Here is a 16,588-nt window from a genome sequence, read left to right as displayed (position 1 = left end):
CGATGAGAGAAAGAAAAAGCTGCTCTGAGAGTTTTGGGCTGCGGCTGCTTTAAGGCTTGAGCTGATGAGCGTACCGAGCAGGAGCCAGCAGAAGCTGAAGCCGTGCCCTTCAGATGGAGTCACTTGGAGGCAGCAGGGGAGAAGAGGGCCTTGGCGGCCCCCAGGACAGCAAGACCAGTAATAGGTTTCCCATGGACCTACGCAGGAGTGAGAAGCCAGAACAACTGAAAAAAGGGACCCATTCAGAGGCTGGTGAGTCATCGCAAGGCACCAGCACAGGGCCCATCCCATGGGAAGTGTTTGGATCATGGTGGTGGAAGAGATGGGCCCACCAGGAGAACACTGGGAAACAGCAAGGACAGCCGACCTGCCCCCTAATTGGCACAGGACTACTCAGAGGAGAACGGTCGGGAATGCAGAATTGCACAGGGTGCAGTTTGATGAAAAAACCCAGGTTCAGATCAGAGATTCTACAGAACACAGATCCACAGATCCACTGGGTCTCTGGAGAGCTGGAAGTACCTATAAGATCAACCATTAAACCCTGAGCTGCACAAAAAGCCTTCCCTAAGGAAACAGCAGCAAAGCAGCAATTTAACTAAACCACACAGCTCAAGTACTGGTTCCCACAGGAAGGTCCCCCATGTTAGAAGTAAGCAAAAGACAAAAAATTAGTTCCAGTCCAGGCACACCACAAGCACCCTGGGGCCTGCCTGGGAACTGGAGGCTTGGATCCGGGGACCAGACCCCACTCCCACTTCCAGGCAAACTGCACCAACACCTTGGTGCCCACTCAGGGACCTCAGATATGGAGAAGGGGACCAGACCTTCCTCCCACAACCAGGCACACCAAGCCAGCACCTCAGGTCCTACCCAGTGACCCGAGGCATGGAGAAGGGGACCAGACTTCTCTTCCACAACCAGGCACACCACACCAGCACCTCGGGGCCCGCCCAGGGACCCGAGGCATAGAGAAGGGGACCGGACCCTCCTCCCACAACCAGGCACACCATGCCAGCACCTCAGGGCCCGCCTAGGGACCTGAGGTATAGAGAAAGGGACTGGACCCCCCCCCTCCCATAACCAGGCACACTGGGCCAGTGCCATGGAGCCTGCCCAGGGACTCGAGGCATGGAGAAGGGGACCAGACCCCCCTCCCACAACCAGGCACACCGAGCCAGCACCTGGCATCCCGCCCAGTGACCCATAGCATAGAACTGGGGACTGGACCCTCCTCCACAACCAGGCACGCCATGCCAGCACATCGGGGCCCGCCCTGGGACCCGGGGCATGGAGAACAGGACCGGACCACCCTCCCACAACCAGGCATGCCACGGCAACACCTCGGGGCCCGGTATGGAGAACAGGACCGGACCACCCTCCCACAACCAGGCATGCCACGCCAACACCTTGGGGCCTGCCCAGGGACACGAGGCATGGAGAAGGGGACGGAAACCTCCTCCCACAACCAGGCATGCCGCACCAGCACCTTGGGGCCCATCCAGGGACCCAGGGCATGGAGAAGGGGACTGGACCACACTCCCACAACCAGACACACTGAGCCCACACCTTGGGTCTCACCCAGTGACCTGAGGCATGGAGCTGGGGACCAGACCCTCCTCCCACAACCAGGCACATGGTGCCAGCGCCTCGGGGCCCACCCCGGGGACCAGAGGCATGGAGAAGGGGACTAGACACACCCCAAAACCAAGCACACTGCCAGCGCCAAATAGCATGCCAAAAACATCACCTCTATGTGGGTGGCTCAACCACAGCCACCACAATAACCATGGCTGCCGCAAAAGCAGCTAGACGCCACAACCACCACGCAGATGGTCCACCAACCACTGGAGTGCATTCACACAAGGAGAGTCACCAGCAGAGACAAAGAAAAGAAGAGGATGTCTCTCTCCACAAAGCCCATTTCAAAGTGACAGAAGAAGCATCTGCTCCATAATATTGGCATTGGACAGATCATCTAGGTAACAAATTAACAGAGTAACCATTATTCTTTCAGAAGGAGAGAAGAAATCTAGGGTAATTAGAGGGGGGAGGGAAGGGGAGAAGGGGAGAGATTGGACAAGGGGCAGAAAGAATAATTACAATTTGTAACAATATATTTGCTAGTAATATTGATTTGATCAACATATCTCAATGTTCAACCCCAAAAATATGTAAAATCGATTTTGATTCAATAAATAAAATGAATAAAATAAAATTTTAAAAAATATTTTTAAAAAAAAAAATTACAAAAGCCCGCCCCCCCCCCCCCCGAACAGGTAAAGATATAAGCAAGTTGAAAGAGAGCAAGTTCCTTTTTAATTGCTTCTGTGTTCTCAGTAGAATATAAAGAAAGTCCATAAGCAAGGTGTAAGGAAGGGAAAGGAAAGTGGTTAGAAGTTTGAAGAGTTAAGTTGTGAAATAATCATCTTGGAGGGTGGTGGTACATGAATTTACCAAGAAAACATAGCAGGAATGTCAGGCCAGACTAAAGGCTTATATGAAATTTGTAAAACCAATCATGATATTTTATGTTATTCTTTAGCCATGTTCAGCTGCTCTGGTACAGGAATGGACATGCCAAGATTTGGTTTTAAACAGGACCAAGATTTTTGTTGTTAAAGAACAATGGAGAGAGAAGGGGAAAGAAACTGAGGGATGCAACAGAGTGAATCCATCAAATAATGATGGATTACAGAAAACAAGCAGGGTAAGAAAGGAGGTATGGGCATAAGGGAAGTGTTTGGGCCCCGTGGTAGGGTTAAAGAATTGTTGGAATAAAAAAAGAAAAAAAAAGAAAACAGAAAAAAGCGTGGACTAGAAATAAGAGGTGGTAGTCAAAGAGTAGGATGCTTGTGATTGGGATTTGAAGGTGGTTACTTAAGGTTATTGGTAATGACAAACCAAATGATCTTTAAAAGCAAGAAACAAGGTACTGAATTGATTGATTATTGATACAGAAATCACTAAGACTAATAAAAGGAGTTGAAACAGACAAAAGTGAGTCAGATCCTAAAATCTTCAATGAAAAAGGAGGAGGCTCATGAAGACTACAAAGGGCAGGGGATACTTGAATCTACAGGCATGTATGTCAAAGGAGGTGACGTTTACAGGGAAGAACAGTGGCCTTGAAGAGGAAAAGAGGAACCTACCCCTCCTACAAAGAAGCATACCTACCCCTCCTCTTGGCCCTGTGGTGTATGGGGTATGGAAGAAAAGAGCCATTACTTAAAGGACTGCACAGAAAGCCCCATCCTCAGGGGGAGGATCAAGTGTCAATGAAAACTCTAACTGAACAGTATCATCCAGATCACAGCCTAAAGTTCACCATGTAAAACATAAAGATTATTTCATTGCCACTGCCAGAAAAAGGTTTGTTAAACTCACATCTAATGAGCCACTTTTATTTATCTACTTCAAAAGAAGACATTATAAAATTTTAAGTCTTTATTTACCTTCCTGTTGTAATTGAGCCAAGAAAAGTGCAAGGTATGTATCTGATATTAATTCTGGACCCGTCAAGAGAGAATTCAAGTTAAACCACTGGAAAAAAAATTGTCAGTATTTAAGTTAGTGTACATAATAGGAAATAAGGAAGTTTCACATGTTAAGAATAGACATAGACCATCTAAACATAATAATATTGTCTAAACACTGGAAATATGTCAAATTGAGGTTTTTTTAAAGTGAACGAATAATGTGATTTTTAAAAACTGAAATACAATACTACAGATTTATTACTATCAAATGCTTTTTTAAAAACAAAAGTTTGCTTTAAGCCATAAACTTTAAATTCCCCCAAAAGAAAAGAAACTGTCAGTACTTTAAAGTGTCTTTATTGATGACTATAATTAAGTCTTTTTTCAAAATATCAGTCCGACATAACTCTAATTATATCCATCATATTGCTGTGAAAGAAAAATGACAATTACACAAAGTTCTCCCAATACTGATAATTTTGGTCAAAAGACTCCAATTCTGAGAAAGACAAACACTCTAAGAAGAGAATTTATATCACCAACTCATTTTTAAAAGATCACTAAATCATAAGCGTGTGTAACTAACATCATTTAATCACTACCTCACAGGAGTCCTGATTTAACCTACAAAAAGTTGTAAAAGTTACTGTCAATATCATGACCCAGAATTTGACATGCTAATAATACTTTTTCCAGTCATCTCTTTCATTATACAGGGAGGGACCTTAGACAGAAAGAGTCTATAGTGAAAAATATAATTTTAAAGAAAAATATAAATTAGAACCAAAGATGATAAACCAAATTTGATATCTTCTTTATTTGTTAAAGATATAGTTCAAAATGTGAAAATTCTGAAAAACTAAAATTTAAAAAAAAAAACCCCAAAATAATAAGATATAAGTTTATCTACAAATCAATACAAAGGAACTTCTGGAGTCTAAGTCTTCAGACCTTAAAAATCCAATGCTTACTTTATATAGAAGAAGTAAAGAATTACTGGATCGTAATTTTTTAAAGGTATAAATAAAACCCAGAGGGCTAAATAATCTTGAGTGTCCTGCCCTACTCTCTCCAGATCTTACTCTCTCTTAACTCCTCAGGAAGAACTTTAAGAAATAAGCATTTAAAATGAGGCTGTTTCCAGTTGACTGACTTCTAATATAATGGCAGGGGGGGTTTGCTTTTTTTTTTTTTTGACATTTATTGATTTAATTCAATGCACTCTTTCTTGACTTTTCTTTTTTGCTTTTTATTTACTTATTTCTTAAACAGCTTTATTGAGGTAAAACTGACATGCAATAAACTGCACATATTTAAACTATATACTCTGAAACATTGTAACATTTGTATACACCCATGAAACCATCACCACAACCAAGACAGTGAACACAGTCATCTCTGCCAGGTTTCCCGTGCTCCTTGGTACCCCTCCCCTCTCACTCCTCCTTTCTTTCCTCATCCCCAGACAACCACTGGTCGATCTGCTTTCTGCCATTATAGATTAGTTCGAGTTTCCTAGATTTTATAAAAACGGAACAGTATGTAGTACTTCGTGTCTGCCTTCTTCTTTCAACGTAATTATTTTGAGATTCATTTATGCTGTTGCATGTATCAACAGTTCATTCCTTTTTATTGTACCAACTGGTTTTCAATAACCCTCTTTCAAAGATTCAAAATTCTAATAAAAAGGACTTTAAAATGATTCTCTTTCTTAAAAAAACTTGCTCAAGGGCCGAGCCCGTGGCGCACTCGGGAGAGTGCGGCGCTGGGAGCACAGCGATGCTCCCGCCGCGGGTTCGGATCCTATGTACGAATGGCCGGTGCACTCACTGGCTGAGTACCGGTCACGAAAAAGACAAAAAAAATAAAAATAAATAAAAATTTTTAAAAAATTTAAAAACTTGCTCAAGACACACTGCCTTTTTTTTTTAAACAGAAGTGATTTTATGTAGATGGATGTATTACATTGCATTTTGGAAGCAAGTGAATAATCTTGTTACACTAAAGCAAACATGGTTAAATGCTTTTATTCATGCCTGACGCTGTTTCAGGCTTTGTGATGGTACTATGCTAAATACAAACGTATAAATGTAAAAATTAACTTACAGAACATATTCATCACATAAAAACCCACTTAAAAGTAACCACATTTGCATTGTCTTAATATAGAATTTTTCTTATGATATAGTTAAATTGTATATTATCATCACAAATAAAGCTACAAGGGAAACTGATATTATCCCTTAAAATGGCAAATTTCTACCTATAGAGGTGGCTGGTTAGCTCAGCTGGTTAGCATGGTGTTGATAAGACCAAGGTTCAGGGTTCATTCCCTATACTGGCCAGTCACCAAAAAGAAAAAAAAATTTCTGTCTATCAACATTGAAACTATGTCACATACACATTACTACTGAGTTTCCTCATTTTACAGGCACCAATCCCTTACACTTTAGTTCCAAAAGGAGGGCAAAATGAGAAAAAAGGAAGGAGAAGAAATATTACCTGTTTTCCTAATTTTCTAACTGTAAACCAGTGTTCTTTATAATTGCATATAAATGATCTTTCATTTCTAGAAAAGAAAAATATACATATACAATTTTAAGTTGAAATATTAAGAGTTCATATTCACTTATTTTGTCTACCAGCAAGTATTATACACCGTTTGTGATAATTTAAGATTATGTGTACAGTTAAGTATCACTGATTTTTTTAAAAAAATTATAGAACCGTATCAACCTCTCCGCAGCAGTTTAGTGATGCTGCGCCAAAATAATGGCCTCAGGCACCACTCAAGGGTTAGCTCTGTGCTGCCACAGACACTGGAGTGTCAGAAAGGCTCAGAGGGCTGATGCTCATGAACATCAAAAAGGTGAAATAGGACAGTCTGAGGGAATGAAACAGGGAATATCAAAACAAAAAGTATCCAAAATATATTTCCCTTTTTTAAGAAATAATTACTTTAAAAATCAAATTTAGGAAAAGAAATGTAGGATAAGCAAAAAATATCTTACATAGGATCAATCCTGAGCCTCTGATACTCTGGACTGTTGAACAGGATTAGTTCTAAACCCCAAACTTTCAAGGCATTGCTTATAACCTGTTGAAAAAAAATAGCAACTTTTCATGAACTAACTCATTCAATTCCAAATTTAAGCAGTATAGCACAACCAGCACCAATTGTACTTCATATGTAAATTTTTGAAGTACAATAGTACTTCATATATAAATTTAGAAGGGATTTAGAAAGTGTATGTGTATAGATATATCACTAAATCCATAAATAACATACACATATATATTAAAAGAGTGCTTTTTACACCAAGTTTCTGAGACATTCCAGAGAATCCCATAATTCCTAGATAAAACTGCCTTAAAAATCCAGTATATTCTATCCAGTAAGTCCTATTCTTAAATCTAGTCCACTACATACGTTTGATAGCTTGGCTGTTGTGGGTGCTGCTTTAGAAAAATTATATTCAACTCAGTAACTGGAAAGTCATCAACGCAATTAATAATTAATGTTTATTAAAATAAGTTCTCCCTGGGCACTTAAACTAAAGGTTATACAGATTTTAGACTTCTATGGCTATGGCTTTGTAATGTGTAGAAAAAACATAAAAGGCAAACCTGATTATTTCAAACTGTCTGAGAAAAAAAGAGAAATTTCTGAAAATTCACTATCTACCACCCAAGGTGGCCAAGAAAGAAGCAAGTGAAGCAGGTACTAGCACAGACAAAAAGTGGATGCAACATAGTGGGCAAACATGAACCAGCACCCAGAGCAGCACTGCACAAACAGAAAATGACAAGTGCTGGGCCAACTCTGACCCCTGATCCTAGCCCCGCAGCCACCGTTACACATCAACACTGGCACAACGAAGCGCTAGATGGAAATGCTGGTGAATAAGGAGTCCAGGAGGATAGCACAAGAGGAATATAAACAAAGATATTTGAGAAAACAGATCCCTCAAGCGAGGTTCTGTAAGAACTCTGGATACACCTCACAGTGTTAGAAACAGTTCAAAGATCCACAGCTAAAAGAACTGCACAAGTAAATATATATTCAACCATACAACTCAAAGGGAGCTGTAAGTTTAAAAAAAAAAAATCAAAAGCCACAGACCATAATAAAGGAATTCAATCCTGGCAGGCTGATTTAAATGGGAGGTAGCAAGGTATCACATTTTCTCAAATTCACCCCAGATAGTAAGTCTGAAACATTGTGACTTATTCTAGGAACTAAGATTATCCTCATTCAGATGCAAATTAAATAATCCCTGTCAAAAAATAATTTTTAAAAGCCGTACTCTAAAATGAAGATTCTACAATCCTAATTTTCATGTTTATCTATACAAAAATCGAATACTCTAGAGTACTGCTATACTCTGTAGACACAATCTATTGGAGGAACTTCTGAAGGTCACATCATTACAGTGACTATGAAACACTGTAAAACAGTGCCTGGGACATAAACAACACTTGTGATTACTTACTTGAATAGAGAAAAAACCACTGTCATCCATATTTCCAGAAGGCTGCTGTTCATTTTGATAGGTAGTTGAAGCAGCAGGTGGGGAAAGGATAAAAACTGCCATTAGTGTGCGTATTTAAAAAACATCTTGTGCATTCCCATTTACAAAGTCAAAAGCAGAGTTATAATTAACAAGTGAGATCTCTATAGAAAGAATGGCTCACCCTTTTCTGAACTGTACCCACATTTTCTAAAAGAATGCAACTTAGTGAGTTTAAAATCAGTACCTGTAAAAACGTGCGATAGTCTTCACTAGTAACTCCTCCTTCTGCCATTCTCATCCTCTCTTCTTCATCTAGCTGATGGGCAATTGAGGATAATTCCACAGGACTGAAATATTCTCCTTGCAATAGATTATTCAGGCAATGCTGAGCACAAAGTGAGCCTTCTTGCTAATATTTCCAAAAGAAAAAAATTCAGATGTGACTTACTAAACAGATTTGTATACTATCTTCCCATAAAGAATTTAATGATCAACTTTTTAACAGTCAAACCAAACCTTTTTAGCTTTACACAAGTATGATGATTAACATAGGCACATGAATTTTCACTTGTTTATATTTTATATTTCTACCATTAGTGAAACTACAATTAGTTATAAGATCGAAAACATTAGAATAATTTATATTAAACATTATCATCAATCAAATACATTCAAATCCCATATTTTACTAAAAACTACTGTATGAAATATTTAGCCTTCCTCATTTTCAGTACTTAAAATAAATTCATCTTTGGAGATTCTGTAGCAAATTACTAATGCTGAAAGTTTTTTAATTCCCTAGAACATTTATTCTTTTAACAAGATAATATCTACTTGATCTAAACGCTTGTTCATGAAATTTCAAATCTCAAGGATTGATACTGGTGAGTAAAACTGTTCCATGTTCAAATGTGTAGCTATAGAGTTAAGGTTCTCTTCAGGGCATTCTATGGATAATGTACACACAATGAAGTGCAATGAGCAAAACGGTCCCAGCACGATCCCTAGAGCACACTTTGGACAAGCCAACAAGAGGGATGCATTCAAGCTCAGCTCTCCACGGGATCATCGGCTTCTTCCTCATGAGGGGGTACATACAACTCCCCACTGGCCCAGGATTTTCAGGTGCTGGGCAGCTGGCTTTCTCAAACAACTGGCACCCTGAATCCAAATCCAGACTACCTGGCATTGAGGAACCTGCTTGTCACCCTCTTCCCTCCAAGTGTTGCTTTCCAATGCTGCCCTATAAGAGAGACTCACAGTGGGTGAGATTCCTCTCTAAGAGCACAAACCCCAGGTTTGCCTCTCCATGAGGTGAGGAGAGACGGAGAACATTTCCTTCGCCTGCTAACCCTGGCCTTCTAAGTTCTCTTTCCCCATAAGGTCTACTCCTTAAACCAACCTATCTGACACTATGCAAATTGTTCTGAGCTATGTTACACAATACATGGTAACCCCAAAGAGCACTACTTTAAAAGATATCTTTCCTGATGAATCAATTTTCAAGGAACAAAATTTAGCTGAAGAAGATACAGGGTATATGTATGGAATAGAGTAAGAAGGTAGCATTGAGAAGTCTGAGCCTAAGACAAGAGGCTGAGATAAGCTTATCTTCATAATTTGGTAAGAAATAAGTAGCATGGAGCTAGAGAGGACACTATCCTTCAAGTCACAGCCATAAAGGTGAGAGAAGACTTTTTTTTTGTCTCCACCTCTTTCTCCTCTTCTGTATTTCTACTACCAGTGAGCAATTCCTACTGAATAATATATTGTGAATTAAAGGAGTATACATTCTATTTATATCCTATTGAGAAATAGGCAAGATAAACAAGCACTTCACAAGAGGATAGCCAAATGGCTACAACAACCACAAAAAGGTGCTCAACTTCATTAGTCATCGGGGAAATGCAAAGTAAAACCAGAATGTGTTATTACTACAAACTCTCCAAAATGGCTACAATGTTGGAGGATCAGAGACATAGAAACTGTTACATACTATTGGTAGGAGGGTAAATTAGTATAGCCATTACTAACTAATAACTATTTAGAGCATCTAATGCTTAGCACATACATACCCTGTGATCTAGCAGTTTCACTACTAGGTACAAAACTCACTGAAGCTTAATTGTGTCCCCCAAGCTTTGTGTATTAGAAATTTAGCCCCGACTGTGACTGTAAAGAGGGTGGGAAATCCTATTATGGTAACTGAAAGGTGGAGCTTTAAAGAGGTGATTAAATTATAGGACCATGCCATAGTGAACGGATTAAAAATGGTGGTCAGAGTCATGGTTCTGAGGGCATTAAAAGACGAGAAGAGTCTGTCTTCTCTTTCTCTGCTCTCTCTGCATCCACCATATTGCAATGTGAGACCCGAGTCACTGTTGCCACCATCAGATGGACTTTGGACTTCCCAGCCTCAGAAACTGTAAGCAATAAATTTTGTTTTCTTTATAAATCACCCAGTTGCAGGTATTTTGTTAATAAGCAACAAAAATGGACAAATACACCCCCCATACTGGAAACTACCTAAATGGATAGTTTGAATCACACAGAATGGAAATTGTGCTATATTCACAAAGGAATACTATACAACAAAGAGAATGAATTAACTATGACTACCTGGAACAATATGGATAATCTCTTAAACAATGTTAAAATAAAAAACAAACTCAAAAGAATATATACTGTATTATTCCATTCACAAAAGCTCAAAAACAGGCAAAATTAATCTATGATGTTAGAATTCAGTATGGGATTTGTTTTTGTTTTGGGGGGGCGTTTTTTTGGCGGCTGGCCAGTGTGGGGATCTGAACCTGTGACTTTGGTGTTATAATACCGTGCTCTAACCCACTGAGCTAACCAGCCAGCCCAGGATAGTGGTTACTACCCTTTGTGGGAGTGGAAGTAGAGGCAGAGTTAGTACCTGGAAAAAGGCATAAGGGGATTATAGCATGTAGGTAAATCTTGTTACTTGATCTAAGTGTTTATGCGTGTGTTCACTTTGTGAAAATTCACTGAGCTGTGATTTATGTGCTCCACTGTGTTATACTTAATAAAAAACCAATATTCAAACAATAAGAAAAAAACCTCTGCTAGGATACAGCCAAGAGCTACCTAATATGGTGACCAGGTACTAGATTTTCTGGGAACAGTCCTAACACAGATTTTCTGTCCTGCTATCAGACTACATGCCTCAGTTGGGGTTTGCAAACTATGGTCACCATACTTAATATCACATATAGAAAAAGTGACAGTCAAATATCTGATTAAAAAATTCTCTCTACAAATAGATTTAAATTATGAAAAATAAGCACCTGAAATCAAACCTTGGGGGCCAGCCCCATGGCTCACTCGGGAGAGTGCGGCGCTGGTAGTGCCGAGGCCGCAGGTTCGGATCCTATATAGGGGTGGCCGGTGCGCTCACTGGCTGAGCGTGGTGCAGATGGTACCATTCTTAGGGTCATGATCCCCTTACCGGTCAAAAAAAAACAAAAAAAAAAACAAAAAAAAAACCTTGGGGCCGGCCGGTTAGCTCACTTGGGAGAGCATGGTGCTGGTAATACCAAAGTCAAGGGTTTCAGATCCCCTTACTGGCCAGCCACTAATAATAATAAAAAAAAAAAGTAAGAAAAAAGAAATCGAACCTTGTCTGAGTAAAACTGTATTGCTAAAGGAAATATCAAGTTCTATACTTCTGACATAAATTTAGTGGAAGGAAAAGACAAGTTGTTCAGTATAAACTTTAAAATGACTTAAGTCACAAGATAGATCAAATTCTACATGGACCAAAAAAATTGTGCAATGGCCCCACCTCAGATTAAGCATCTTTCCCATCCTACCTTCACCCCAGACTATCCCCAGCCACCTCTTTCTCATCAAGCTTTAACCAAAGTTGAATAGAAGTTCACCTTGCTATAATCAAAGTTGAATGGCACTGAAATCCCACAGTTTCAGGCCCAGACTTCATTGCGTTGGCCTCAGAAGATGAACAAACTGCATCTCCAGATCTGCCAAGATATTTTACAAAACCACAAAATGGAACTGCAACCGAATCATTCTGCCCCACCCCAGAGTCTTCAGAACCAACCTAAAAGCAGTTCAAATTCCCAGGGGCACTATTAACTAAAACAGAAACCAGGTAAAAACCTAAGGGTGCTCTCAGAAATGGGCTAACCGGGTACACACAATCAACCCAGCCGCACTTCATCTCCTCCTAATACTCTCTCACCCCTTATTACAAGGTTCAGCAAACACAGCATCTGAGTAATGGCAATGGCCAGCGCTTCCACAGCACTGACTATCTGCAGGTAGCATTCTAAGCATTTGTAACACTCGGACAGACATGTTGTATCTTCACACTACAGAGGAGGAAACTGGAGCACAGAGATAAGTAATTTGCCCACAATCATACAAGTACTAACTGGCAGAGCTGGGATTCAAATCCAGACAAAGGTTTCAAAGTCTGCTATTACCACCTCCTTCAGTCACTTATTTGGAATTTTGCTTTTCCTAAACCCAAAATATCCTACAGATGGCAAAGAACCAGCCATCACAAAAGGGCACAATGGATGTCACCAGGTCAATGCTAAGCATCTTCTCAATCATTTCACTATTATTATTATTACTGGTGGCTGGCCATCTTTTCACTAATTTTAAATGTAACCCTGCTGTAGGTCAAATGTGTTCCTCAAAAGTTCATGTATTACAAATGTGATCTCCTATGCAAGAGGATGGGAAATCTGATTACAGTATTTGAAAGGTGGGGCCTTTGAGAAGTGACTGGACTGTGAGGACTATGCCCTCCTGAATGGATTAATCCATTCATGGGGCAACGGGTTGATGGTAATGAGTTATCATGGATGTGGACTGGTGGCTTTATAAGGCAAGCAAGCAAGAACATTCGCTTTTTGCTCATGCCATTCTCACTATGTGATACCCTGTGTCACCACAGGAATTTATACAGAGCCCTCACCAAGAAGGAGGCCCTCACCAGATGTGCCCCCTGGACCAAGGACTTTCCAGCCTCTGAAACTAAGAAATAAATTTCATTTTCCTATAAATTACACAGTTTTAGATATCTGTTATAAGCAACAGAAAACTGACCTATACAAACCCCAACAAGTATGGTTATCATTTCCAGTTCACGTCACATCAAAAGTGCCAATACAAATGGCACGGTGACAGCACCAACAGCAGTCAGCAATAGAAGTGATAGCAAAAATGACAGAAAGCAGGCACCAGAACTAAAACGAACAAACAACAAAAACCCAGCAGTTAGTGGTCATTTAGTATTAAGGTTTAAGTTAGGGTTTGGCAAATTCTACCCCGTGGGCCAAATTCAACCTGCCCCAGTTGCAGGTTTTCACATTTTCAGATGATTGGGAAACACACACACGAGTATGTGGCAGAGACTATACATGGCCTGCAAAGCCTTAAAATATTTACAGAAAAGTTATTTACCATAGATAAACAGCACTATATACCTCTCAGATGTTCAAGGAACAGTCTAGACCCATTCAAATATTTATTAAGTGCCAGGCACTATCTCAGGCACTGGAGATAGATCAGTGTTTTTACATTCTAACTTACTAAAGGGTACTCAAAGTGACAACTCTGAGAATGGGGAAACCAACCTTCCAAGAAGTGGTTGCAAAGCCCTTTGTAGGCAGATATCCCTCCCTATACAACTTCTTTAGGACAAAGTTGGTTCTCTGGCTCTCTGAACCCAGGACTTAGCAAGACTTAAAGGTGTGCTACAATGGGGAAGAGAGTGTGCTGGAAAATGGCAGACTAAGTCCAGGATGGATGGTATGCAAGATTAACAATGGGCCCTATGGTTACAGGTGCATACTCTTGAAATACAGCCAACAAACTAATTTGTTGAGTCTTCATTTGCTAAGTACACATAAGTTGATGGTAAGGGTAAATGTATTCCTGAGTTATCTTTAAGCCTGTACACATGCTGATAATTGAGTGACTTGAGAAAGTAGATTTTATGAGGTTGGTGCCCAGCTTCTTTTGATCCCAGAGTTCAGTAGTTATCTTCAATTAAATCTATCCAAACTAGGTAATAAGCAATATTATTAAAAATACATTGCATAACTCTCATAGTGTGCAAAATGCTTAAAGCCTTCCATGTTGAAATGCAGTCCTACACACCAAAGCCTTCAAAAATAATAAAAATATGTACATGCATATTTTTCACCCAATTTCCTTAGCCAGCAACTAAATCTCTCTGGTCCAGGATTCATAAGTCATGTCAATTAAGCCAAGTTTACTAATAACTATACCACCGAGTCCTTCCTCCCCCACACATAAAAACAGTCTATTCCAGTTCCAAAAGTTTCCGAAATATTTTCTATAAAAAAGTACTGCATTCAGCACTTTGTTTAGATTTTTACTTACAGATGTATACCGTGCTTCTTTTGTCTTTGAGTGCTTTGATTGTTGTGTATGTGAATTTTAAAATGTCTTGGATAAATGATCATTGACTGTATTTAAGAAAACAAAAACTCTTTGCTCCTACTAATAGCCTCACCAGCAACCTTTTCCAAACACGAAACTATCATGATACGAGACATCACGTGCCAAAGTTGTCCTGAGGAAGGTTTCACTCACACCCAAATGGCTTGATTTCTCCACATGCCACAACCAATATCTTCAAGCGGGTGTCAACTAGAAAAATTAAAGTGTGAACACGCTAGGTAGACCACAACCAAATTATCCCAGTCCACGCCTAATACCTAAAAACAAAGCTGGCCTCCTGATCCAGAAAGATCGAAATACCAAAGGAAACCAAACTCAAACATCCCGTAATAAAAAACTTGTGACGACTTCCCTGCTTAGGTGTTCCCTGCATCACTTCCTGAGTGTCAGGCCCTACAACGGGCGAGCCGAGGTCCCTCCAGGTCCACCGACCTGGAGCAGGAAGAGGACATGCACAAGACCCCAAAGCATATGGGGGATTCCAATACAGAATTGAGGAACCCAGAGAAGAAAAAGTTAATTCTGCCAGGGGTAGAGCAGGGGAGGAGGGTGGAGTTGGGAAAGGTCGAGGGAGGTGCCCGAGGAGTGACTTTAGCTGGACCCTAGGGAGAGTGGGGGAGAAACGCAGAAGCTACACCATTCTGTCACTCCCCTCCTTCCGCCCCATGCTCCGCGACGCCCCCGGCACTGCCCTCACTTCCTCCCGTGTCCCCGGACGTCTCGGGCTCCGGTTCCTCCGGCAGGAGCTTCTGGAGCAGAGAGTGCGATGGGGGCATCGGTGAAGTTCCCGTCCCCGGGCGAGCAGGCGAGCGGCTCGAGCGTCGCCCCTCACCCGGGGAGGTCGGGGCGTAGGCGGCTCGGGCCCCACCCAGTCGTCCGGGAGGCAGCGATACCGAACCCCGTGACCGCCACCGCGCCGCGGACAGCTCCCCACCGAACGCGGACACTCACTTTCTCGTGAAAGATGGACTCCATGTTTATTTGTCTGGAGCCAACGGCCCCCGTGCCAAACCGCCCCCCCAGCTCCGCCCCCGGCCACACCCCTCGCCCACCCCCGCCCCGCTCCGCCTCGGCCCTGCCCACGTGCCTCTCGCAGACCAATCATCCCCAAGAATGCGAGTCACGTGGAGCAAAGGGCACGTGAACGCTGGGGCGGTAAACGTGCTGACACGTGACGTTAGTAGTGCATCTTCCTATCTCCTGTGAGCCCGCCGCCTGGGGGGGTGCTCCAGCGCCGCCTGCCGTCTGGAGGATCTTCTCCGCTTCCCACGCATTGCTATGCATTTTTTAGGTTTCTAGGGGTCTGGAGGAACACCCACATGCTTTCTATGGTCTTGTTTTCCACTTTACTTTGTACTTTCTACTTATATCTGCACATAACTACTTATTATACTACTTCCTTCTCTTTCCCTACTGAAATCCTCATTAAGAAAAATGCATCATTGCGGTAGGCCTGTGGCTCACTTGGGAGAGTGTGGTGCTGGTAACACCAAGGCCACAGGTTCGGATCCCTATATAGGGATGGCGAGTTAGCTCACTGGGTGAGCGTGATGCTGACAATACCAAGTCAAGGATTATGATCCCCTTACCAGTCATCTTTTTAAAAAAAAGAAAGAAAGAAAAGAAAAAGGCATCATCGGATTCCCCGATACCTAACACTTATGTAAAAATAATTGTACAAGTGGAGTTTAGTATAGACTAGGCACTCTTCTAAGTGCTTTGTGTTTATTAACAAATTTAGTACACCAGCCATTGATATAGGTGTCATTATTCTTGTTATACACATGCGGAAAGTGTGATACAGAGAGATTAGTTTGTGCACAATGTCCAAGGTCAGGTAGTAAGTGCCTCGCCTGGATTCGAATTCAGGCAGCTTGTTACTAGTGTAGATGTTCTGGACCTGAAGATGAAGTATCAGAGAGATTGGACAAGGGGCATAAAGAATAATTACGATTTGTAACAATATATATGCTAGTAATATTGATTTGATCAACATATATCAATGTTGAATCCAAAAAATATATAATCAATTTTGATTCAATAAAATAAATTTTTAAAAAATCGTTGCTATTGAAAGTGAAAGATTTGAAAAAAAAAAAAATGAAATAT

The 16,588-nt window shown here is 41.1% G+C and overlaps 1 protein-coding gene across 7 annotated transcripts in view; it reads right to left on the bottom strand.

The window, feature by feature from the left end:
• The window catches only part of ATXN3 (ataxin 3), a 43,788-nt gene extending 28,308 nt beyond the window's left edge, over window positions 1-15,480 (bottom strand). For 2 of the 7 annotated variants that reach the window (XM_063089032.1, XM_063089030.1), the window contains exons 1-6: window positions 15,431-15,480; window positions 8,238-8,402; window positions 7,973-8,017; window positions 6,491-6,576; window positions 5,982-6,048; window positions 3,456-3,543 (exon numbers count right to left, since the gene is read on the bottom strand). In XM_063089032.1, the coding sequence (XP_062945102.1) occupies window positions 3,456-3,543; window positions 5,982-6,048; window positions 6,491-6,576; window positions 7,973-8,017; window positions 8,238-8,402; window positions 15,431-15,454 (475 nt within the window). In that variant the 5' untranslated portion in view covers window positions 15,455-15,480. Of the gene's footprint in view, window positions 1-3,455; window positions 3,544-5,981; window positions 6,049-6,490; window positions 6,577-7,972; window positions 8,018-8,237; window positions 8,403-11,901; window positions 11,953-15,176; window positions 15,263-15,430 lie in introns of those variants that run through there. The other 5 variants (XM_063089033.1, XM_063089034.1, XR_010022887.1 and 2 more) reach the window with 5 other exon arrangements.
• Between the last annotated feature and the right edge of the window lie 1,108 nt (window positions 15,481-16,588).

This window comes from Cynocephalus volans, chromosome 3 (assembly GCF_027409185.1).
Source record: "Cynocephalus volans isolate mCynVol1 chromosome 3, mCynVol1.pri, whole genome shotgun sequence".
Lineage (NCBI taxonomy): Eukaryota > Metazoa > Chordata > Mammalia > Dermoptera > Cynocephalidae > Cynocephalus > Cynocephalus volans.
Note: the sequence above shows the minus strand (reverse complement) of the source record. Positions and strands in the feature narration are given on the sequence as shown.